At 42.1% G+C, this 27133-nt stretch overlaps 1 protein-coding gene across 1 annotated transcript; it reads right to left on the bottom strand.

The window, feature by feature from the left end:
* Positions 1 to 6595: 6595 nt before the first annotated feature.
* LOC139419734 (C-type lectin domain family 4 member M-like) lies at positions 6596 to 14779 on the bottom strand. The gene is made up of 6 exons (XM_071169727.1): positions 14321 to 14779; positions 10248 to 10349; positions 9552 to 9983; positions 9218 to 9354; positions 7994 to 8103; positions 6596 to 7188 (listed from the first exon to the last, which is right to left on the bottom strand). The coding sequence occupies exons 1-6, from the start codon at positions 14475 to 14477 to the stop codon at positions 7056 to 7058; spliced, it is 1071 nt and encodes a 356-aa protein (XP_071025828.1). The 5' UTR covers positions 14478 to 14779; the 3' UTR covers positions 6596 to 7055.
* Positions 14780 to 27133: the final 12354 nt, after the last annotated feature.

Below are 27133 nucleotides of genomic sequence, written 5' to 3' on the forward strand. Positions count from 1 at the left end.
CCATAAACACTGTCTTCATCAATCTACACACCTCATAATAACAAAGCAAAAACTGTTTTTTATATTTTCAGGTCTCTCCAGAGATGTTTCAAGTCTGGGCACTGGCTTTGCCACTTAAGGACATTCAGAGACTTGTGTTGTCTTCGCTGTGTGCTTAGGGTTGTTTTCCTGGTGGAAGGTGAACCTTCGCCCAAGTCTGTGGTCCTGAGCGCTCTCAAGCAGGTAATCATGAAGGTACTCTCTGTCCTTTGCACAGCATGATGCTGCCGCCGCCATGCTTCACTGTAAGGATGGTGGCAGGTTCCCTCCATCATAATCTTGTTTTTCATGGTCTGGTAGTCATTAGGTGCCTTTTGGCAAACTCCAAGCTGGCTGTCATGTTAGGAAATCCAAAGCTATTTTTTTCAAGCAGAAAATTGCTTCCTGTTACACAAACTCAAAAAACTTCTGGAACATCGTAAAGCCCATGGAGAATAAGAGCACCTCCTCGCAGCCGCCCACTGCACTGATGATAGGAAACTCTGTCACCGCCAATAAATCCACTATAATTGAAAATGTCAATAAATGTTTTTCTACGGCTGGCCATGCTTTCCACCTGGCTACCCCTACCCCGGTCAACAGCCCTGCATCCCCCACAGCAACTCGCCCAAGCCTCCCCCATTTCTCCTTCTCCCAAATCCAGTTAGCTGATGTTCTGAAAGAACTGCAACATCTGGACCCCTACAAATCAGCTGGGCTTGACAATCTGGACCCTTTCTTTCTAAAATTATCTGCCGAAATTGTTGCAACCCCTTTTACTAGCCTGTTCAACCTCTCTTTCGTGTCGTCTGAGATTCCCGAAGATTGGAGAGCTGCAGCAGTCATCCCCCTCTTCAAAGGGGAGACGCTCTAGACCCAAACTGCAACAGACCTATATCTATCCTACCCTGCCTTTCTAAGGTCTTCTAATGACTTGTGGTCATCCTGTCTGGGTTGGCGCCCCCCCCCCCTGGGGTTGTGCTGTGGCGGAGGTCTTTGTGGGCTATACTCAGCCTTGTCTCAGGATGGTAAGTTGGTGGTTGAAGATATCCCTCTAGTGGTGTGGGGGCTGTGCTTTGGCAAAGTGGGTGGGGTTATATCCTTCCTGTTTGGCCCTGTACGGGGGTGTCCTCGGATGGGGCCACAGTGTCTCCTGAACCCTCCTGTCTCAGCCTCCAGTATTTATGCTGCAGTAGTTTATGTGTCGGGGGGCTAGGGTCAGTTTGTTATACAGTGCCTTGCGAAAGTATTCGGCCCCCTTGAACTTTGCGACCGTTTGCCACATTTCAGGCTTCAAACATAAAGATATAAAACTGTATTTTTTTGTGAAGAATCAACAACAAGTGGGACACAATCATGAAGTGGAATGACATTTATTGGATATTTCAAACTTTTTTAACAAATCAAAAACTGAAAAATTGGGCGTGCAAAATTATTCAGCCCCCTTAAGTTAATACTTTGTAGCGCCACCTTTTGCTGCGATTACAGCTGTAAGTCGCTTGGGGTATGTCTCTATCAGTTTTGCACATCGAGAGACTGACATTTTTTCCCATTCCTCCTTGCAAAACAGCTCGAGCTGAGTGAGGTTGGATGGAGAGCATTTGTGAACAGCAGTTTTCAGTTCTTTCCACAGATTCTCGATTGGATTCAGTATCTGGAGTACTTCTCCTGTCCTATTCGGTGTCCTGTGTGAATCTAAGTGTGCGTTCTCTAATTCTCTCCTTCTCTAGAATATGCATATAATTGTCAGATTAGGATAGAAAACACTCTAAAGTTTCCAAAACTGTCAAAATATTGTCTGTGAGTATAACAGAACTGATATGGCAGGCGAAAATGCGAGGAAAATCAAAATTATCCCGCTTAAAGGGATCTGAGCGGCGAGAGGTTATTAACTGTCAACCTCATTAAAGGGGAAACTGTCTAACCAATAGTACGACACTAACCACCACCATGTGACCAGAGACTTATTTTCTGAAAACCATGTTTGTTTACCGCAGTGTAGATTAGTTTGTATATTTAGTTTATATTAGTTTAGTTTACAACAGTGTATATTAGTTTGTATATTTAGTTTATATCAGTTTAGTTTACCACAGTGTAGATTAGTTTGTATATTTAGTTTATATTAGTTTAGTTTACCACAGTGTAGATTAGTTTGTATATTTAGTTTATATTAGTTTAGTTTACCACAGTGTAGATTAGTTTGTATATTTAGTTTATATTAGTTTAGTTTACAACAGTGTATATTAGTTTGTATATTTAGTTTATATCAGTTTAGTTTACCACAGTGTAGATTAGTTTGTATATTTAGTTTATATTAGTTTAGTTTACCACAGTGTAGATTAGTTTGTATATTGTATGCCACTAACAAAACCATGTTTGTTTCTCACAGTGAAGATTTGTTTGTTATTTAGATTCTATTAGTTTAGTGTCATGCCCTGACCAAAGAGAGACATTATTTCTCTATGGTGTAGTAGGTCAGGGCGTGACTGGGGGTTGTTCTAGTTAGTTATTTCTATATGGGGTTCTGGGTTATTATTTCTATATTGGTGATTGGTATGATTCCCAAATAGAGGCAGCTGGTAATCGTTGTCTCTAATTGGGGATCATATTTAGGTATCCTTTTTCCACCTGTGTGTTATGGGATATTGTTTTGAGTTAGACTACTCTGTAGTCACGGCTCATTGTTCGTTTATTGTTTATTGTTTTGTTCTTTAAGTTTCACTTTAAATAAATGATGTGGATAGTACGACTCTAACCATCACCATGTGACCACAGACTTATTTTCTGAGAACCATGTTTGTTTCCCACAGTGTAGATTAGTTTGTATATTTAGTTTATATTAGTTTAGTTTACTACAGTGTAGATTAGTTTGTATATTTAGTTTATATTAGTTTAGTTTACAACAGTGTAGATTAGTTTGTATATTTAGTTTATATTAGTTTAGTTTACTACAGTGTAGATTAGTTTGTATATTTAGTTCATATTAGTTTAATTTACCACAGTGTAGATTAGTTTGTATATTTGGTTTATATCAGTTTAGTTTACAACAGTGTACAACACCTATGTTTGAACCACCACCAGGACATCAGATCGGATCCCAGTAGGAGACCTAAAACAACGGCGCCGCAGAAGGGGCAGACGGAGCGGTCTTCTGGTCAGGCTCCATGGACGGGCACATTGCTTACCGCTCCCGAGTATAGTACACGCCAATGTTCAGTCTATGGACAACAAGGTAGACGAAATTCGAGCAAGAGTTGCTTTCCGGAGAGACATCCGAGATTGCAACATTCTCTGTTTCACGGAAACATGGCTCACTCGGGATACATTATCAGAGTTGGTACAGCATCCCGGTTTCTTCACGCATCGCGCCGACAGAAACAAACATCTCTCTGGTAAGAAGAAGGGCGGGGGTGTATGCCTTATGATTAACAAGTCGTGGTGTGATCATAACAACATACAGGAACTCAAGTCCTTTTGTTCACCTTACCTAGAATTCCTTACGATCAAATACCGACCACATTATCTACCAAGAGAATTCTCTTCGATTATAATCACAGCCGTGTATATCCCCCCCAAGCAGACACCTCGACGGCCCTGAAATAACTTAATTTGACTCTATGTAAACTGAAAACCACATATCCTGGGCTGCATTTGTTGTAACTGGGAATTTTAACAAGGCTAATCTGAAAAAAAAACATCACATTTTGCTGCTTTAAAATAAAATAAAAACATTCAACTCGACCCTTCCCCCCAGAAAAAAAGTCTACACAACCTACTACACATCTTCAAGGTGGAAACAAATATTCATTTTCCAAATGAATAACAACAACAAAACAACAACAGTAGATTATATTATTATATATGATATAAAGCATTAACCTTTTGTGACTAGGGGGCAGTATTTTCATTTTTGGAAAAATAACGGGATATTTTGTCAGGACAAGATGCTAGAATATGCATATAATTGACAGCTTAGGATAGAAAACACTCTAAAGTTTCCAAAACTGTCAAATTATTGTCTGTGAGTATAACAGAACTGATGTTGCAGGCGAAAGCCTGAGAAAAATCCAATCCGGGACTGCGTCATGTTTTGAAAGCGCTGCGTTCCAATGCATCACTATTGAGCAGTGAATGGGCTATCAACCAGATTACTCTTTCTCCGTATTCCCCAAGGTGTCTACAGCATTGTGACGTAGTTTTACGCATTTATGTTGAAGAATACCCGTAAGCGGCTACATTGCGCAAGTGGTCACCTGATGCTCCCAGAGAGATTCTCGCGTAAAATACAGAGGTAGCCATTATGCCAATCGGTCCTACTGAAAAACCAATTGTCCCGGTGGATTTATAATCAAATAGATATTTGAAAAACACCTTGAGGATTGAGTATAAACAACGTTTACCATGTTTCTGTCAATATTATGGAGCTAATTTGGAATATTTTTAGGCGTTTTCGTGACTGTAATTTCCGGGTGAAACGTGAAGAAAAAACGGAGATATTTCGCTTACAAAAATAATATTAGGAACATTTGCTATCTAACTGGGAGTCTCGTGAGTGAAAACATCCAAAGCTTATCAAAGGTAAACAATTTAATTTGATTGCTTTTCTGATTTCCGTGACCAAGTTACCTGCTGCTAGCTGGACAAAATGCTATGCTAGGCTATCGATAAACTTACACAAATGCTTGTCTTGCTTTGGCTGTAGAGCATATTTTGAAAATCTGAGATGACAGGGTGATTAACAAAAGGCTAAGCTGTGTCTCAATATATTTCACTTGTGATTTTCATGAATAATTGCGTTATGCTAATTAGTGACAGTCGATGATTACGCTCCCTCATGCGGGATGGGGAGTCACTAGAGTTATTAAGTGACATGGATTTTGCAAACTTAAAACACAGGAAATGGATGGCTAACAAACAGATTCTCAGGTGGGAGGGTTGCTACTTTTCCATGTGTGTTTGTAAAATATATATAGTGTCACGCCCTGATCTGTTTCACCTGTCCTTATGCTTGTCTCCACCCCCCTAAGGTGTTGCCCATCTTCCCCAATTATCCCCTGGGTATTTATACCTGTGTTTTCTGTCTGTGCCAGTTCGTCTTGTTCAATCAAGCCCAACAGCGTTTAATGTCTCAGCGCTTGCTTTTCCAGAATCTCTTTTCTCGTCCTCCTGGTTTTGACCCCTGTCTGTCCTGACTACGAGCCCGCCTGCCTGACCACTCTGCCTGAGCCTGCCTGCCGTCCTGTACCTTGGCCCCACTACTCTGGATTACCAACCTTTGCCTGACCTGACCCTGGGCCTGCCTGCCGTCCTGTACCTTTGCCCCACTACTCTGGATTACCAACCTCTGCATGACCAGTCTGCCTGAGCCTGCCTGCCGTCTTGTACCTTGGCCCCACTACTCTGGATCATCGACCCCTGCCTGCCTTGACCTGTCGTTTGCCTGCCCCTGTTGTTATAATAAACATTGTTACCTCTACACAGTCTGCACAAGGGTCTTACCTGAATCCTGATATATAGTACATTCACATGTTCTTAAAGTGTCAGAGATTATATGATACAGCAGAGAGAACAGTCCTTCTAGACTCCATGTTAGATCAACTATTATACAGTAGAGAACAGTCCTTCTAGACTCCATGTTAGATCAACTATTATACAGTAGAGAACAGTCCTTCTAGACTACATGTTAGATCAACTATTATACAGTAGAGAACAGTCCTTCTAGACTCCATGTTGGATCAACTATTATACAGTAGAGAGAACAGTCCATCTAGACTACATGTTAGATCAACTATTATACAGTAGAGAACAGTCCATCTAGACTCCATGTTGGATCAACTATTATACAGTAGAGTACAGTACTTCTAGACTCCATGTTAGATAAACTATTATAGAGTAGAGAACAGTCCTTCTAGACTCCATGTTAGATCAACTATTATATAATAGAGTGTGACATTTTCTCTCTGTTTATCCACTCGTATGTTTAGGATAATGCTGCTTTTCTAATATCCAACTTGGATGCGTTCATGCGATAACTGATTGACTCTACATGGGAGAAATCAACTCACTGTCACGTTCTGACCTTTGTTTGTTTTTGTCTTTGTTTTAGAATGGGCGTGAGTTGGGGTGGGCAGTCTGTTTGTTTTTCTATGTTGGTTTTTGGTTCTCAATCAGAGGCAGCTGTCAATTGTTGTCCCTGATTGAGAATCATACTTAGGTAGCCTGGGTTTCACTTTTGGATTGTGGGTGTTTGTTTCCGTGTGAGTGTTTGGGCCACACGGTACTGTTTCGGTTTTGTAAATGCACATCATCATGTATTGTTTTGATTCAGTGTTCAGTGCTTTCTTTAATTAAAATCATCATGAACACTTACCACGCTGCGCTTTGGTCCTCCGATCTTTCTCGCTACTCCTCCTCAGAAGAGGAGGACGACATCCCTTACACTCACTGTACAAGCATTTTCCCAGTACACCCAGAACATTGCTCTGGGAACCAAAAGGAGTATCTCAGTTTCAAGGTAAGAAGCCTGGTGTGGTATCAGTCAGTCTCATGCAGGAACCAACCGTGCTTATATGACTTCAAATCAAATCAAACTTTATTTGTCACATGCCACGAATACAACAAGTGTAGACTTTACCGTGAAATGCTGACTTACAAGCCCTTAACCAACAGTGCAGTTCGGGAAGAGTTAAGACAAATATTTAGCAAGTAGACTAAAGTAAAAAGTAATAATAATAAACATTAACATCAGGATTGTATTGAGTCAGTGAACCTCTGTGACTGTGATAATACATATTGATTAATTTCCTTTGAATTTGAGTCCTTAGTGGTGAATTTCCTCAACAACAGACAGAACAGTCCTTCTCTTATCAATTCATTGTATTGTTATTGCATATAGTTTTTTATAATGTGTTATACATTTGTCTTGTTATATATTCTATGTTCTTGACAAGGTAAATTGAATAAGCAGAAAATGTATTACGATATATAGCACTGAGCATAATCCTATTAAGCAGTTCAGAGAGTACCGAGGATGAATCCTATTTCTCACAGATCCATCTGAATTTATAGTAACAGTAATAGTCCCACCATTCTCCTGTGTCTGCTGACCAAGAGTAGAAATACACACAGTTCTCTGCTCCACCACCATTAGGCTCTCCACTGTTCCAATAACTGTAGAAGAAACAACACAGAATCAGGCTGTCCACTTCTCCAATACCTGTAGGAGAAACAACACATAGAATCAGGCTGTCCACTGTTCCAATACCTGTAGAAGAAACAACACATAGAATCAGGCTGTCCACTGTTCCAATACCTGTAGAAGAAACAACACATAGAATCAGGCTGTCCACTGTTCCAATACCTGTTGAAGAAACAACACAGAATCAGACTGTCACTGTTCCAATACCTGTAGAAGAAACAACACAGAATCAGACTGTCCACTGTTCCAATACCTGTAGAAGAAACAACACATAGAATCAGACTGTCCACTTTTCCAATACCTGTAGAAGAAACAACACATAGAATCAGGCTGTCCACTGTTCCAATACCTGTAGAAGAAACAACACATAGAATCAGGCTGTCCACTGTTCCAATACCTGTAGGAGAAACAACACATAGAATCAGGCTCTCCACTGTTCCAATACCTTTAGAAGAAACAACACATAGAATCAGGCTGTCCACTGTTCCAATACCTGTAGAAGAAACAACACATAGAATCAGGCTGTCCACTGTTCCAATACCTGTAGAAGAAACAACACATAGAATCAGGCTCTCCACTGTTCCAATACCTGTAGAAGAAACAACACAGAATCAGACTGTCACTGTTCCAATACCTGTAGAAGAAACAACACATAGAATCAGGCTGTCCACTGTTCCAATACCTGTAGAAGAAACAACACAGAATCAGGCTGTCCATTCTGAACATACTACTCCAGACAGTGATGTCATAGTGACACAGAATTCATTAATGTCTTACTTTGTGGTCAGTGGTGTGTCGTCCACCCATTTCCAGGTCCCCTCAGAAACAGAGTCAGTCAGACCAATCCAGACATAGTCATATACTCCACATAACCAATTGACTAATGTCTGTAGTTGTGGGAGAGATACAACATTGTTAAAACATACCCATTACTGCTTTCTATCACTCTCTCTCTCTCTTTCCCTCTCCTCAAATTTCAATTCAATTTCAATTTAAGCGCTTTATGGGCATGGGAAACATATGCTAACATTGCCAAAGCAAGTGAAATAGATAATAAACAATAGTGAAATAAAGGGCCCAGGTCAGGGCCCAGGTTTGACAGAATCTGTGCAGAAGATCTAGGTGCTGCTGATGGCCCTGCTTTGTTGGGGACAGTAGCTCCAGATCATCAGCAAACAGTAGACATTTGACTTCAGATTCTAGTAGGGTGAGGACCGGGTGCTGCAGACTGTTCTAGTGGCCTCGCCAATTAGTTGATATATATGTTGAAGAGGGTGGGGCTTAAGCTGCATCCCTGTCCCACCCCATCTGAGGATGATGTTAATGAGTAAATTAAATTAAAAACCAAATAAATAAGTAAAACCAAATTTGTGGTCTGTCTGTTTAATAATTTCATTTAGGATATTATCAACACCACAGGCCCTTTTGGGTTGGAGGGTTTGTATTTTGTCCTGTAGTTCATTCAATGTAATTGTTGAGTCCAGTGGGATCTGGAAGTCTTTAATAGTTGATTCTAAGATTTGTTTTTGGTCATGTATATGTTTTTGCTGTTTGTTCTTCGTTAAATAGCCAAAAAGATTGGAGAAGTGGTTTACTCATCTACATTATGGATAGATAACTCCTTGTTTTGTTGTTTGTTTAGTGAGTTCCAAATTTCTCTCTTTCTACTCGTCTCTCTCTTTCTCACTCTCTCACTCTCTCACTCTCTCACTCTGTCTGTCTGTCTGTCTGTCTGTCTGTCTGTCTGTCTGTCTGTCTGTCTGTCTGTCTGTCTGTCTGTCTGTCTGTCTGTCTGTCTGTCTGTCTCTCATTCAGTTCTGCAGACTGTTCTAGTGCCAATTCAATGATATGTATGTTGAAGAGGGTGGGGCTTAATCTCTCTCTCTCTCTCTCTTCCTTACACACACACACACACACACACACACACACACACACACACACACACACACACACACACACACACACACACACACACACACACACACACACACACACACACACCTGTTGTTCTTGGCTCTTGATGACCACCAGGTCTGCTCCTCTATTTCTGCAGTCCTGTCTGCTCTCCTCCCAGGATTTTTTCTCAGTAGAGACGTAGTAACAACTGCTACCAATCTTCTTCCATCCTTCCGGACACACTATAAGTTGAACATACAACATTGAATTAAGAATCAAGCAGACACTCAAGGAAGACAGGAACTAACTAATGGACAGTTTGGAAGTCATACATTTTTTCTTACATTTTTTATTTAATTAAAGTTGAATTTCCTGTTTGTAAGCATGTGAACTGATACAGAGACTGTCAAACAGAACAGTCATTAGACAATTTACTCACCTTTCTCAACTAAAGATTGTTTCAGACGTTTTGTCTCTTTCTGTAGCTGGTCTCTCTCTTTGGTCAGGGCATTGTATCTGGTCTGTAGCTGGTCTTTCTCTTTGGTCAGGGTGTTGTAACTGGTCTGTATCTGGTCTCTCTCTGAGGTCTGGGTGTTGTAACTGGTCTGTAGCTGGTCTTTCTCTTTGGTCAAGGTGCTGTATCTGGTCTGTAGCTGGTCTTTCTCTTTGGTCAGGGTGTTGTAACTGGTCTGTAGCTGGTCTCTCTCTAAGGTCAGGGTGTTGTATCTAGTCTGTAGCTGGTCTCTCTCTTTGGTCAGGGTGTTGTTGCTAGTCTGTAGCTGGTCTCTCTCTGCAGTCAGGTTGGTGTCGCTTGTCTGTAACTGGTCTCCCTCTTTGGTCAGGGTGTTGGAACAGGTCAACTGGTTTCTCTCTGAAATAATGAGATCATTGTAACAGTGGAAATGTTCATCAGTCTTTACCATAGTAGGGGTCAGTTGCATTTCAATTCCAGTCAAATCAGGAAATACACAGGAATTCATTTGATTTACAATTCTTGGAATTTGATGTTGGTGAACTTTCTGAATGTAATTGACTGGAATGTAAATGTAATTGACTGGAATATAAATGTAATTGAACCCTGATCATTACACCACTGATGATGAAGAATGTTTGAGTGAGAACATGTCAAACTCACGGTAGAGAAACAGGCCTATGATCCCAGCCAGTAGGAGAACCCACAGCAGCCCCAGACACACTGCAGCAGCTCCAGAGTATCTCTTCCACCACTGACAAAACACTGAAGAACAAATTATTATCAGAGTTGTATTTGTGTCTACTTTTGTGTCCATAGGAGCTGCCTATACTGTATAGTGAAATGCTGACTTACGGGTCCTTTTCCATCAATGCAGATTTAAAGATACAACAACGGATCAAGATTTCCTTCCTGACTGGCTGCCTCCGTGCAGCTCGGCTCGTCTCTCTCCAGAGGAGAGGCAGCGGTGAATCAACACTAGAAGCTGCCTATACTGTGGCCAGGTTGGTCACTTTGTCTCCACTTATTCCCTGCGTCCAGCAAAAGTGGTGGCTCGGCAGTAGTGGGGGACCTACCGTTGAGCCAAATCGCCTGCCCATCTCTCCCCCAGACCCCCCAGACCCTTGCTTGACGGTGCCCTCGTGTGGCAGAGTCAGGCCTTTCCCATGCCTGCTATCATCGACTCAGAGTTTCCTGGACCGTGGTGTCGTTACCCAGTTGGGCCTGGACTCTGTTTCACTCGATTCACCCCTCGATGCCAACGCTCTCAACGGACAGCTCCTCGTCCGTGTCTGGGAGAGGACCGTCCCTGTCATCCTGCATCTCTCTGGAAACCACCAGGAAAGGATCACTTTCCACATAATCGACTGTCCTCACTCTCCCCTGGTTCTTGGCCATCCATGGTTAAAGTTCCACAACCCTCAGATCGACTGGAACGCTGGAAGGGTAACCACTTGGAGATCATTTTGTCACTAGAATGGTCTACATTCTGCCCCTGCCTTGTCTGTGCCCCAGTCTATTCCAGAACCTCCTGACATGTCATCAGTTCCTCCAGAGGGTCACGATCTAGCTCCTGTGCTCAGCAAGCACCACGTCCTGTCCTGTCATCAGTTCCTCCAGAGGGTCACGATCTAGCTCCTGTGTTCAGCAAGCACCACGTCCTATCGCTGCTGCCTCATCGGCCGTACGACTGCACATCTACCTCCATTCTAGCGCTCTTCTCCCCTTTAGCTGGTTATATAACCTCTCTCACCCAGTTCTGGTCTCCTTCAACCTCTTCCCATATCCAGTCGCCCCTGGTCACACATAACTCTGGACTTTGTCACTGAGTTCCATCTTGGTTTCATCAGACCAGAGAATCTTATTTCTCATGGTCTGAGAGTCTTTAGGTGCCTTTTGGAAAACTCCAAGCGGGATGATGTGTGCCTTTTACTGAGGAGTGGCTTCCGTCTGGCCACTCTACCATGCTATGTACAGGGAGTACCAAGCCGATGTGTACGAGGCAATAGAGGTAGCTATGTACAGGGTGTAACAGAACCAAGCTGATGTGAAGGGGTACGAGGTAATAGAGGTAGCTATGTACAGGGAGTAACAGTACCAAGCTGATGTGAAGGGGTACGAGGTAATAGAGGTAGCTATGTACAGGGAGTACCAGTAACAAGCCAAGGTTTACTTTTTTTACCTTTATTTTACTAGGCAAGTCAGTTATTAAGAACAAATTCTTATTTACAATGCCTACCGGGGAACAGTGGGTTAACTGCCTTGTTCAGGGACAGAAGGCCAGATTTGACCTTGTCAGCTCAGGGATTCAGGGATTCGATCTTGCAATCTTGCTATTACTAGTCCAACACTTTAACCACTAGGCTACCTGCCACCCCAATGTGTAGGGGTACGAGGTAATTGAGGGAGCTATCTACAGTGCCTTCTGAAAAGTGCATTTTTCCACATTTTATTGATACTGACTGAATTTAATATATATATATTGTTATATATACTGTTATATATATAAATGATTGCATGAAGCATTGAATTTGTCATTACTGCTATTAGCCAATAGAAACACATTGAATAACAGATAGTCATTAATGCTATTAGCCAATAGAAACACATTGAATAACAGATAGTCATTAATGCTATTAGCCAATAGAAACACATTGAATAACAGATAGTCATTACTGCTCTTAGCCAATAGAAACACATTGAATAACAGATAGTCATTAATGCTATTAGCCAATAGAAACACATTGAATAACAGATAGTCATTACTGCTATTAGCCAATAGAAACACATTGAATAACAGATAGTCATTACTGCTATTAGCCAATAGAAACACATTGAATAACAGATAGTCATTAATGCTATTAGCCAATAGAAACACATTGAATAACAGATAGTCATTACTGCTCTTAGCCAATAGAAACACATTGAATAACAGATAGTCATTACTGCTATTAGCCAATAGAAACACATTGAATAACAGATAGTCATTGCTGCTATTAGCCAATAGAAACACATTGAATAACAGATTCACTACGTGGAACAACAGAAAGTCCCCAGAAATATCAGAAGGAAGTTTGTTCTGAAGTGTCTGTCCTCTATCTGAGAGATATTAGAAAGATCAGGAATAATTTTGTTGTTTTTTTAAACATTGTAGTTACTCCACAACACTAATCTACTTGACAGAGTGAAATAAAGGAAGCTTGTGGAACAGCTGTAATGACTCTTAACTAAAGTAATACTGCAAAAATAATGTGTCGATTCACTTTTTGTACTGAATACAGGCGGGCAATCCAAAACATCACTGAGTACTTCTCTCAATATTTACAATCATAGTGGGGGCTGCATCATGTTATCAGTATGCTTGTAATTTTTAAGGACTGGGTAGTTTTTCAGGATAAAATAAAATCATAGAATTGAGCTAAGCACAGGAAATATCCTAGAAGAAAACCTGTTTCAGTCTGCTTTCCACCAGACAACCTACAACACAAGGCCACATCTACAAATGAGTTTGCAAAGTTACATTTGTGATTGAAATCTGCTTTCAAACCTATGGTAAGACAAATTCAAAATGGTTGACAAACAATGATCAACAACCAATTTGACAGAGCTTGAAGAATTTTGAAAATAATAAATTGGCAAATATTGTACAATCCAGGTGTACAAAGCTCTTAGAGACTCACCCAGAGACTCACAGCTGTAATCACTCTTAGAGACTTACCCAGAGACTCACAGCTGTAATGACCCTTAGAGACTTACCCAGAGACTCACAGCTGTAATGACTCTTAGAGACTACCCAGAGACTCACAGCTGTAATGACTCTTAGAGACTTACCCAGAGACTCACAGCTGTAAGGGAATACCCCCCTGAATTGTACAAAAATGAATGGCAAGATATTGGCATTGGACAAACCATGTACACGATGTCCAATACCACCCAAAGCGGCGTTGATTCGTGCAAAGAATATGGCAAATGCCATATGGCAATTGCCAATTGTAACACCTCAAAAATCCAACAGGGGGCGAGTGCGCTCCACCGGGGTTTTTCATATTGGAAATGCAACCCAAGTCAACATCCAAAAGAAAATTTTTGAAAAAAGGATATTTTTTTCAAAAACTTTTCACCCCTTAAAAAAGTGCTTTCTGGGCCTTTTTTCGAAATTCTTTCGATTTTTCTGTCAATTACACATGTGTAAGAGCTGTATGAATATACTTTTGTCCAATTTTTTTATCATATATATATTTTTTTAATTACATGCGCATAAGGCATGAGAGGAGATTCTAACACGTATTGACTTGGGTGTGAATTTTTATGTAAATGAGACATTTCTGTGTGTCTATGTGTGTGTGTGTGTGTGTGTGTGTGTGTGTGTGTGTGTGTGTGTGTGTGTGTGTGTGTGTGTGTGTGTGTGTGTGTGGTGTCAGTGTGTGTCTGTGTGTCTGTGTGTCAGTGTGTGTGTGTGTGTGGTGTCAGTGTCAGTGTGTGTGAGTCTGTTGTGGAATCCAGCGTGTGTGCATATAGACAGTGCACAAAATGTAGTGCAAAAAACTTGCGTGTGTGCGTGTTGGGGTGTAAGTGTGAGTGTGAGTGTGTGTGTGTGTGTGTGTGTGTGTGTGCGTGTGTGTGTGTGTGTGTGTGTGTGTGTGTGTGTGAGTGTGTGTGTGTGTGTGTGTGTGCGTGTGTGTGTTGGGGTGTAAGTGTGTGTCAGCATCTAGCAATACACCAGGTTAAACTGTTACCTGAATGTTGATCACCAACTCCATTCTTCTTGCAGGGCATGACGGGTCTTTCGTTGTTGTATATTTGATCATTAATGTCCATGGTCTCTATTTTATTTATTTTATATATTTTTTTGCCACTAAATCTATCGCCGTTTTCATAGATTTCCTCTGACATCTTTACACACGTGGGTTGAAATGCAGTAACTTCTACTGTTGTAACTTCTACTGTTGTATCTTCTACTGTTGTATCTTCTACTGTTGTATCTTCTGCTGTTGTATCTTCTACTGTTGTAACTTCTACTGTTGTATCTTCTACTGTTGTATCTTCTACTGTTGTATCTTCTACTGTTGTAACTTCTGCTGTTGTATCTTCTACTGTTGGATCTTCTAATGTTGTAAAGTCTGCTGTTATCTCAGTTGTAGGTTTGTGTCTGTTCGCTGCACAGCTGGAGTCTCTGTGTGACTCAGTCTAATGTCAGAGACAGTTTTAACAGTCAACCTCATTAAAGGGGAAACTGTCTAACCAATAGTGTGACACTAACCACTACCATGTGACTCCAGACTTATTTTCTGAAAACGATGTTTGTTTCTCACAGTGAAGATTAGTTTGTATATTTAGTTTATATTAGTTTAGTTTACCACAGTGTAGATTAGCTTGTATATTTAGTTTATTTTAGTTTAGTTTACCACAGTGTAGATTAGCTTGTATATTTAGTTTATTTTAGTTTAGTTTACCACAGTGTAGATTAGTTTGTATATTTAGTTTATTTTAGTTTAGTTTACCACAGTGTAGATTAGCTTGTATATTTAGTTTCAATTAGTTTAGTTTTTGTGCTTCATACTCTTAGTAGTTTAACACATTTCACCTTGCACACCATCGAACAGTTATTTTCATCTCTGCTGTCTCAGTGAGAAGAGTTACTCAGAGATATGTATCAGAATGTACAATATGTCTGCATCTGTCTCAGAGAGAAGAGTTACTCAGAGATATGTATCAGAATGTACAATGTGTCTGCATCTGTCTCAGTGAGAAGAGTTACTCAGAGATATGTATCAGAATGTACAATATGTCTGCATCTGTCTCAGTGAGAAGAGTTACTCAGAGATATGTGTTAGAATGTACAATATGTCTGCATCTGTCTCAGTGAGAAGAGTTACTCAGAGAAATGTGTTAGAATGTACAATATGTCTGCATCTGTCTCAGTGAGAAGAGTTACTCAGAGATATGTATTAGAATGTACAAAATGTCTGCATCTGTCTCAGAGGGTTTTCAGTGGTGATGTCATTCACACCATTTGAAACTCAGTCGGTCCACTTCCTGTTATATTTTAAGCAGTGGTTTAATCTGAAACTCTGATATGATGTTTAAAACAACAGCAGGGTGAACAGTAGCTCAATGCAAGACGGTGAAATCACAAAGAATAACTGTTGCCTCCTTTGTGACATGGACACCAGAGATAATAGTTATTCAGAGATGTCTCTGTCTTTCTCAGAGAGGGCCTGAGATCTAAATTTACTGTCTCCTGTATGACATGAACACCAGAGATAATAGTTACTCAGATGTCTCTATCTTTTTTCAGAGAGAGCCTATGGTCTACAATTACTGTCACATCTTCTCCTTCCCTCTTCCTCATCCTCTATCTACATCAAAACAAGTGGAGAGACATGAACTGCATTGCACACTTTTGTACCAACTTTCTGTTTATCAGAGGACAGTATGGTGTCACTAAGTACAGAAGTGTGAAAGTGTGTGACAACAGCTCTGTGTGAGAGTCAGCTTGTCACATGCTTCTTACTGGAAAAAAGGCAAATGACTTACTGTAAATTACATGTTGATCATTTGCATAAGACCTGGCTCGGGTTTAGAGCACTTCACTTCTCGAGGGGCGTGTCTGAGGAGTGCTGTGTGTAATTCTACGGTCACAAGACGCAGGCCTCCTCACAGTGGCTGAAGATACTCCAAACGTTTATCATTTTCATAAACCATCAGATATTTACTGAATTATAGCACATACAATATTTTACTGGAACAAACTAATAATTAATGGAGTTGAGATTTTGGTGTGAATTGAGGTTTTACATTTATTGGACAATTTCCCCCAAAATTATTGTAAGAATGATAACACTCATATTTTCATTTTGTTATTGTTTCAGATATGTAGTATTTATTTTAATAAATAAAAGAGGTGCTTCATTTGCATAAATACACCTGGTGTATTTGCATATATGAATACCTTAAGGGAACATTTTGACATTCGCCGTATGGTTAGTGAGAAAGTCCATTTTGCAAATGTACGGTCCCTTACTAGACGTCCGAAAACGTTTGTAAAATTCGTGGACGGCGTCGGGCCGTGCGGCAGGGCCGGATCTACCGGGAAGTCATCAAACGAACTCTCTCGGACATTCGGTTTCCGTTTTATAAAATAATCAAATTTTGGTCATTTTTCCGCTGTCCCTGTAAATCCCACAAGAGGGCATAAGCAATCATATTGCAAATGTACAAAATATCACGAATCACGACGTGGCCTTATCTCCAAAACTGAAAATATTTCAAAGAAGTAACTTGGTGAGCGTAGGTTTGGCATAATGGGCAGTTGGCCCCGAACAAGATGGCGTCTAGGCCTCAACGGTTTGTGAGTTATTGCCATTTTTTTGGGATTAAAGGTCCTAAATGGAAATAGAGAAATTATTTTTCCACTTCAGGTCAAAGTCAAGGAGCCTCCGGTGTCAATAAAAAAAGAACCAGCCATTTATCGATCGTCATTTAAGAGAAATCGTACAATGTCAAATTGGTGATGTTCAAAAATAGTTTTTTTTTAAAACTGTTACAGATCCAGTTGCAGGGTGTTCATACAAATCTTTTTAAAGTGTGCTGCGAAGCTCTGCGAGATTTCTGTGATTTTCTATGATTTTCTGAAATAACACACACTCACTAAACCCTCCGTAAATAACTCAGTTCTTAACGTAAAGACTTAAAACTCAGGATTCTGTAAAGGCATATGCCAATCAGGATATTTATAGTTTCCTGTGCCAACCGGAAGTGCCTTAAATGGTGTAATTGTGGCTGTTTCCAAGGGTTAAAAAGGTCAGATCTTTTCAAAACTTCATATGTGTGATTAGGCAACCCCCATGAACTGTCCCAACAGAATTTCTCCCAACAGATGTCAAAGAAAAGCTCTCTCTCACACACACACACACAGACACACACACACAGCAAGGATGGAGTGACAAAGTGCGGAGCTTAAAGAGCCTGCTATGGAATTTCCATATTCTCTAGGCCGTGCCGAGTTCAATGAGATGCCCCGCTTGACCGTAGCTCGCTCTGATGGACACTGACTTGCTAGTTGACTTTTGTACATTTGCAATATGTTTAAACGGAGAGGGACCATCACCAAAATGTCATTCTGAAATCAACACAAAAAATGGCATCACCATAGTCTCCAGACTGTGCCGAGTTCAATAAGAATCCCCGCTTGACCGTGAAAAAAAGTAGGCCCAAAATGAAGCCTGGCCCTAAATGTCATTTGCTTTTGGGTGACAGTGAGAGAACCGTTAGGGTGAGAAGCACAATTCGACCTGAGGTCCTCCCGATCTGTGCAAGCCTAACCTTGACCGTGTGGCATTAACCCTTAATAGTAAAACAGGGTTTTTTGATCACACAGATTACAATGACTTCTCTCCCCATAGGAATACATTGACTGCACCCCTAAATTCAACCTGAGGCCTATGTGGGTTATGAATGCTGTAGGAACCTGTCTTCGATGACAATCCATTAGGCCACTATGAGGTCTACCTGTGTTGATTCTAAGCTTCCTGGACCAACCGGAAGTGGTTAAAATCACCCTAAAATGTTTATATCCATACCCTACCTGCAGTTTGATAGAAATAGTGCATTCAACCCTGTGTAAATCAGTCAGTTCTTAACGTAAAGACTTAAAACTCAGGATTCTGTAAAAACATACCCCAATGAGGATATGTGTTGACTTATAGCTTCCTGTGCCAACCGGAAGTGCCATAATTGGTGTCACAGGGGCTGTTTCGAAGGGTTAAAAAAGTCAGATCTTTCCAAAACTTCATATGTGTGATTAGGCAACCCCCATGAACTGTAAATCAGTGATTTTTCCCATAAAATTTCAAAGAAAAACTAAATCACACACAGCTTGGAAGGAGGGACGTATTGGGGTGCGTAGAGACAGACAGTGCCTGCATTAGTTAACCTTGTTGGAACTTTTAAAGAACCGTCAGACCTAGAGTTCCGAAACTTTAGAAACCTGTTCTAGACCTCAGGTCGATAGTGCGTGGTGAGTTACATGGCTCTAGAAGGTTCTCGGACCGAGAAACAGCCTCGTACATTTGCAATGACTTCAATTCATTTTGACCATTACGAAAATGATGACATTTAGAAAAGTCTCAGAGACTCAAGACTAGGTGCATTGAAACCGGCTCGGCCCATAGAGACGGACCCCAACGTTTCTGTCCGATAGCTCATTCAAGGATCCCGTAGCAAGGCATGGAAAAAAGTGGATTTTCAGCACCAATTAGGGTCTTGCTCACCAAATGACCTATCGGGCCGAAACTTGGGATTCGGGGTCGCCTCAGCTAGGCCTACACATGACATCTGAACTGGACCCGCTAGCTGGAACGTAACTATGTGTTTTACGTTTTTATCATGGTTTGAATAGAAGGCGTTGTGAATTTTGGGCCATTTCTGTAGTATGTGATAGTTGGCTACTAAACGAGTTGGAAAAAGTGGGTTTGGTGTCAGTTTGTATCAGTTTGGTGTCAGAATGATATCTAATTGACTGATGGACGGTGACTTGCTGGTGACTCTTGTCCATTTGCAATATGTTTTATCAGTGAGGTACCATCACCAAAGTGACACTTCTAAAATCAACTCTGACGAGCGATGGAGAGGAACCAGAATCACTGCCCAGCCATCCTGAGTTCATCGGGCCAGTCAATTTCGCTTTCCTGCAGGATTTTTGAGCATGACAAATTCGTGATGGTACATGCCCATTGAAACATATTTCTAATGCATGTGCATTTGCAATATGATACAATAGTGAAAAAAACATCACCAAATGGACATGATGAAGTCAACACAACGAGTGATGGAAAGGAACACCTATCACTGCCCGGCCATCCTGTGTTCATCAGGTCAGTCAATTTTGCAATTCTGCAGTACTTTTGAGCATGTCAAATTTATTGTGGCATTTGACCCCCAAAAAATTGACATTTGACTTTGACTTTTGACTTCCTATGAAATCATATTGCAAATGGACAAAGCATGTGCCTTATGCACAAGTAAAAATAACTAAAAAATTATGATAATAAAAGTTGACAAAAGTATAGTTTGACTTTTGAGCATGCCAAATTCGTGATGGTAAATGCCCATTTGAACCATATTGCAAATGCATGTGCACTTGCAATATGATTCAATAGTGAAAAAAAAATCACCAAATGGACATGATGAAATCAACACAACGAGTGATGGAAAGGAACAACTATCACTGCCCGGCCATCCCGAGTTCATCAGGCCAGTCGATTTTGCATTTCTGCAGGATTTTTGAGCATGTCAAATTTATTGTGGCATTTGGCCCCAAAAAGAGTGACTTTTGACTTTGAGTTTTGACTTCCTATTCAATCATATTGCAAATGGACAAAACATATGCCTTATGCACAAGTAAAAAAAAAAATTATGATAATAAAAGTTGACAAAAGTATAGTTTGAGCAAAGTATAGTTTGACTGTTGAGCATGCCAAATTCGTGATGGTAAATTCGCATCGAAACATATTGCAAATGCATGTGCATTTGCAATATGATTCTATTGTGAAAAAACATCACCAAATGGACATGATGAAGTCAACACAACGAGCGATGGAAAGGAACAACTATCACTGCACGGCCATCCTGTGTTAATCAAGTCAGTCAATTTTGCATTCCTGCAGGATTTTTGAGCATGACAAATTTGTGATGGTAAATGCCCATTGAAACATATTGCAAATGCACGTGCATTTGGATGTTTTCACTCACGAGACTCCCAGTTAGATAGCAAATGTTCCTTTTTTCCAAAAATATTATTTTTGTAGGCGAAATAGCTCCGTTTGTTCTCCACGTTTGGCTGAGAAATTGCAGTCACGAAAACGGCGAAAAATATTCCAAATTAGCTCCATAATATCGACAGAAACATGGCAAACGTTGTTTTTCAAATATCTATTCGATAATATATCCATCGGGACAATTCGTTTTTCAGTAGGACCGATTGGAATAATGGCTTCCTCTGTATTTTACGCGAGAATCTCTCTGGCAGCATCAGGTGACCACTTGCGCAATGTAGCCGCTTATGGGTATTCTTCAACATAAATGCATAAAACTACGTCACAATGCTGTAGACACCTTCGGGAATACGGAAAAATAGAGTAATCTGGTTGATAGCCCATTGACTGCTCAATAGGGACTCATTGGAACGCAGCGCTTTCAAAACATGGGGCACATCCGGAATGGATTTTTCTCAGGCTTTCACCTGCAACGATAAATCCATGATTATCGAAAACTTCAACAAGCATTTCTCAACGGCTGGCCATGCCTTCCGCCTGGCTACTCCAGCCTCGGCCAACAGCTCCGCCCCCCCCCCTCCGCAGCTACTCGCCCAAGCCTCTCCAGGTTCTCCTTTACCCAAATCCAGATAGCAGATGTTCTGAAAGAGCTGCAAAACCTGGACCTGTACAAATCAGCTGGGCTGGACAATCTGGACCCTCTATTTCTGAAACTATCCGCCTCCATTGTCGTAACCCCTATTTACCAGCCTGTTCAACCTCTCTTTCATATCGTCTGAGATCCCCAAGGATTGGAAAGCTGCCGCAGTCATCCCCCTCTTCAAAGGGGGAGACACCCTGGACCCAAACTGTTACAGACCTATATCCATCCTGCCCTGCCTATCTAAGGTCTTCGAAAGCCAAGTCAACAAACAGGTCACTGACCATCTCGAATCCCACCGTACCTTCTCCGCTGTGCAATCTGGTTTCCGAGCCGGTCACGGGTGCACCTCAGCCACGCTCAAGGTACTAAACGATATCATAACCGCCATCGATAAAAGACAGTACTGTGCAGCTGTCTTCATTGACCTTGCCAAGGCTTTCGACTCTGTCAATCACCATATTCTTATCGGCAAACTCAGTAGTCTCGGTTTTTCTGATGACTGCCCTGCCTGGTTCACCAACTACTTTGCAGACAGAGTTCAGTGTGTCAAATCGGAGGGCATGCTGTCCGGTCCTCTGGCAGTCTCTATGGGGGTGCCACAGGGTTCAATTCTCGGGCCGACTCTTTTCTCTGTATATATCAATGATGTTGCTCTTGCTGCGGGCGATTCCCTGATCCACCTCTACGCAGACGACACCATTCTATATACTTCCGGCCCGTCCTTGGACACTGTGCTATCTAACCTCAAAACGAGCTTCAATGCCATACAACACTCCTTCCGTGGCCTCCAACTGCTCTTAAACGCTAGTAAAAACCAAATGTATGCTTTTCAACCGTTCGCTGCCTGCACCCGCACGCCTGACCAGCATCACCACCCTGGATGGTTCCGACCTTGAATATGTGGACATCTATAAGTACCTAGGTGTCTGGCTAGACTGTAAACTCTCCTTCCAGACTCATATCAAACATCTCCAATCGAAAATCAAATCTAGAGTCGGCTTTCTATTCCGCAACAAAGCCTCCTTCACTCACACCGCCAAACTTACCCTAGTAAAACTGACTATCCTACCGATCCTCGACTTCGGCGATGTCATCTACAAAATTGCTTCCAACACTCTACTCAGCAAACTGGATGCAGTTTATCACAGTGCCATCCGTTTTGTCACTAAAGCACCTTATACCACCCACCACTGCGACCTGTATGCTCTAGTCGGCTGGCCCTCGCTACATATTCGTCGCCAGACCCACTGGCTCCAGGTCATCTACAAGTCCATGCTAGGTAAAGCTCCGCCTTATCTCAGTTCACTGGTCACGATGGCAACACCCACCCCATCCAGCAGGTGTATCTCACTGATCATCCCTAAAGCCAACACCTCATTTGGCCGCCTTTCGTTCCAGTTCTTTGCTGCCTGTGACTGGAACGAATTGCAAAAATCGCTGAAGTTGGAGACTTTTATCTCCCTCACCAACTACAAACATCTGCTATCTGAGCAGCTAACCGATCGCTGCAGCTGTACATAGTCCATCGGTAAATAGCCCACCCATTTTTACCTACCTCATCCCCATGCTGTTTTTATTTATTTACTTTCCTGCTCTTTTGCACACCAATATCTCTACCTGTACATGACCATCTGATCATTTATCACTCCAGTGACTTCATTTATCACTCCTCATGCCTTTTGCACACAATGTATATACTCTCATTTTTTTCTACTGTGTTATTGACTTGTTAATTGTTTACTCCATGTGTAACTCTGTGTTGTCTGTACACACTGCTATGCTTTATCTTGGCCAGGTCGCAGTTGCAAATGAGTGTTGTGTGATACATTGTGCAGACCTCACTACCCTCTGGAGAGCCTTACGGTTGTGGGCGGAGCAGTTGCCGTACCAGGCGGTGACACAGCCCTTCAGGATGCTCTCGATTGTGCATCTGTAGAAGTTTGTGAGTGCTTTTGGTGACAAGCCAAATTTCTTCAGCCTCCTGAACATTCTTCACGATGCTGTCTGTGTGGGTGGACCAATTCAGTTTGTCTGTGATGTGTATGCCGAGGAACTTGAAACTTGCTACCCTCTCCACTACTGTTCCATCGATGTGGATAGGGGGGTGTTCCCTCTGCTGTTTCCTGAAGTCCACAATAATCTCCTTAGTTTTGTTGACGTTGAGTGTGAGGATATTTTCCTGACACCACACTCCGAGGGCCCTCACCTCCTCCCTGTAGGCCGTCTCGTTGTTTTTGGTAATGAAGCCTACCACTGTTGTGTCGTCCGCAAACTTGATGATTGAGTTGGAGGCGTGCGTGGCCACGCAGTCGTGGGTGAACAGGGAGTACAGGAGAGGGCTCAGAACGCACCCTTGTGGGGCCCCAGTGTTGAGGATCAGCGGGGTGGAGATGTTGTTGCCTACCCTCCCCACCTGGGGGCGGCCCGTCAGGAAGTCCAGTACCCAGTTGCACAGGGCGGGGTCGAGACCCAGGGTCTCGAGCTTGATGACGAGCTTGGAGGGTACTATGGTGTTAAATGCCGAGCTGTAGTCGATGAACAGCATTCTCACATAGGTATTCCTCTTGTCCAGATGGGTTAGGGCAGTGTGCAGTGTGGTTGAGATTGCATCGTCTGTGGAAGTATTTGGGTGGTAAGCAAATTGGAGTGGGTCTAGGGTGTCAGGTAGGGTGGAGGTGATATGGTCCTTGACTAGTCTCTCAAAGCACTTCATGATGACGGAAGTGAGTGCTACGGGGCGGTAGTCGTTTAGCTCAGTTACCTTAGCTTTCTTGGGAACAGGAACAATGGTGGCCCTCTTGAAGCATGTGGGAACAGCAGACTGGGATAGGGATTGATTGAATATGTCCGTAAACACACCAGCCAGCTGGTCTGCGCATGCTCTGAGGGCGCGGCTGTGGATGCCGTCTGGGCCTGCAGCCTTGCGAGGGTTAACACGTTTAAATATTTTACTCACCTCGGTTGCAGTGAAGGAGAGGCCGCATGTTTTGGTTGCAGGCCGTGTCAGTGGCACTGTATTGTCCTCAAAGCGGGCAAAAAAGTTATTTAGTCTGCCTGGTAGCAAGACATCCTGGTCCGTGACGGGGCTGGTTTTCTTTTTGTAATCCGTGATTGACTGTAGACCTTGCCACATACCTCTTGTGTTTGATCCGTTGAATTGAGATTCTACTTTGTCTCTATACTGACGCTTAGCTTGTTTGATTGCCTTGCGGAGGGAATAGCTGCACTGTTTGTATTCGGTCATGTTTCCGGTCACCTTGCCCTGATTACAAGCAGTGGTTCGCGCTTTCAGTTTCACACGAATGCTGCCATCAATCCACGGTTTTTGGTTTGGGAATGTTTTAATTATTGCTATGGGAACGACATCTTCAACGCACGTTCTAATGAACTCGCACACCGCATCAGCGTATTCGTCAATGTTGTTGTCTGACGCAATACGAAACATATCTCAGTCAACGTGATGGAAGCAGTCTTGGAGTGTGGAATCAGATTGGTCGGACCAGCGTTGAACAGACCTCAGCGTGGGAGCTTCTTGTTTTAGTTTCTGTCTGTAGGCAGGGATCAACAAAATGGAGTCGTGGTCAGCTTTTCCGAAAGGAGGGCGGGGCAGGGCCTTATATGCGTCGCGGAAGTTAGAATAGCAGTGATCCAAGGTTTTGCCAGCCCTGGTTGCGCAATCGATATGCTGATACAATTTAGGGAGTCTTGTTTTCAGATTAGCCTTGTTAAAATCCCCAGCTACAATGAATGCAGCCTCAGGATGTATGGATTCCAGTTTGCAAAGAGTCAAATAAAGTTTGTTCAGAGCCATCGATGTGTCTGCTTGGGGGGGAATATATACGGCTGTGATTATAATCGAAGAGAATTCCCTTGGAAGATAATGTGGTCGACATTTGATTGTGAGGAATTCTAAATTAGGTGAACAGAAGGACTTGAGTTCCTGTATGCTTTTGTGACCACACCACGTCTCGTTAGCCATAAGGCATACGCCCCCGCCCCTCTTCTTACCAGAAAGATGTTTGTTTCTTTCGCGCGATGTGTGGAGAAACCAGCTGGCTGCACCGACTCCGATAGCGTCTCTCCAGTGAGCCATGTTTCCGTGAAGCAAAGAACGTTACAGTCTCTGATGTCCCTCTGGAATGCTACCCTTGCTCGGATTTCATCAACCTTGTTGTCAAGAGACTGGACATTGGCGAGAAGTATACTGGGGAGCGGTGCACGATGTGCCCGTCTCCGGAGTCTGACCAGAAGACCACTACGTTTCCCTCTTTTACGAAGTCGTTTTTTTGGGTCGCCGGCTGGGACCGAGGGGTGCAGATTACTGTTTGATTTGAGATAAAGCGCTCCTCCAGATTACTGTCTGATTTGAGATAAAGCGCTCCTCCAGATTACTGTCTGATTTGAGACAAAGCGCTCCTCCCTCTCCGCTGTCGCCAGATGACGTGACGGCCCATTGTCCAGTTCAACCCGGGTCAGCGTAATAGAACTCCCTCAATAGCAGGATATTCTCAGATTACAAATCAACCAGCTTGGCTCTAGATTACACCTATCTAAACATACTGTACATTGTTTTCGAGATGAGACGTATCATCTGACTGTTCATTGTCAGATGTTGCTTTCATTTCAGCTCATCTAGTTTGTAAACTTTTCAGTCGAATTAAATTGTAACTTTTTTTCAATTCCCCCAAAAACCGAGACGATGCGTTTAAATCCCAGACTAAAACGTAGCCTTTGACTGGTCTTTACAAACATGTTCACGGTCGTAGCGTTAATGGAAAAAATGACAGGCTCAAGAAAGAGAATGAACGAGTCTCAGGAGTAAAATGAAATTAATCAATCCAGAGTAGTGGCAACCTGTCATTCAGGGACTCAACAGTTTTGCTAAAACAAATATATAATAAGAATTTATTTGTAAAAAAGTATTGCCTTTTTCGCATGTTATTTTTGCATTACCTCATGTCACATAGTTTGCAAACAACGTAAACAAAATATATTAAGTTAATAAATCCACATGCAAACATGGTCTCTTTGTGGAGTAAAGCAGCTCCACAATTTATGTCTTTCAGACTAGCTCAGTGCTTCCTGTGGTACAGAAGACAACAGTCCTTCAGACTAGCTCAGCACTTTCTGTGGTACAGAAGACAACAGTCCTTCAGACGTGCTCAGTGCTTTCTGTGGTACAGAAGACAACAGTCCTTCAGACTTGCTCAGTGCTTCCTGTGGTACAGAAGACAACTGTCCTTCAGACTTGCTCAGTGCTTCCTGGGTTACAGAAGACAACAGTCCTTCAGACTTGCTCAGTGCTTTCTCTGGTACAGAAGACAACAGTCCTTCAGACTAGCTCAGTGCTTTCTGTGGTACAGAAGACAACAGTCCTTCCAGAATCCATGTTAGATCAACTATTATACAGTAGAGAACAGTCCTTCTAGACTCCATGTTAGATCAACTATTATACAGTAGAGAACAGTCCTTCTAGACTCCATGTTAGATCAACTATTATACAGTAGAGAACAGTCCTTCTAGACTCCATGTTAGATCAACTATTATACAGTATAGAGAACAGTCCTTCTAGACTCCATCTTCTCGACTAGCTGTGATAATAAAGACAGATTCATTTCCTGTAATGACGGGGCGGTGAGTCAGAAGCAGGTGAAATATTTTAATAAAACAACAAAACCAAGAACACGACAATAATAACATGAGGCAGAACACCGACACACAAGATCAACACCAACTGGTGAGTGAACCTGGGAGACATGTAAAGGGGAGGAAATGATGCAGGTAATGGTGTCCAGGTGTGAAACACAGGTTAATAACGAGTGCCACGTGTGAAACACAGGTTAATAACGAGTGCCAGGTGTGAAACACAGGTTAATAACGAGTACCAGGTGTGAAACACAGGTTAATAACGAGTGCCAGGTGTGAAACACAGGTTAATAACGAGTGCCAGGTGTGAAACACAGGTTAATAACGAGTGCCACGTGTGAAACACAGGTTAATAAAGAGTGCCAGGTGTGAAACCCAGGTTAATAACGAGTGCCAGGTGTGAAACACAGGTTAATAACGAGTGCCAGGTGTGAAACACAGGTTAATAACGAGTACCAGGTGTGAAACACAGGTTAATAACGAGT

Source organism: Oncorhynchus clarkii, chromosome 10 (assembly GCF_045791955.1).
Source record: "Oncorhynchus clarkii lewisi isolate Uvic-CL-2024 chromosome 10, UVic_Ocla_1.0, whole genome shotgun sequence".
NCBI lineage: Eukaryota > Metazoa > Chordata > Actinopteri > Salmoniformes > Salmonidae > Oncorhynchus > Oncorhynchus clarkii.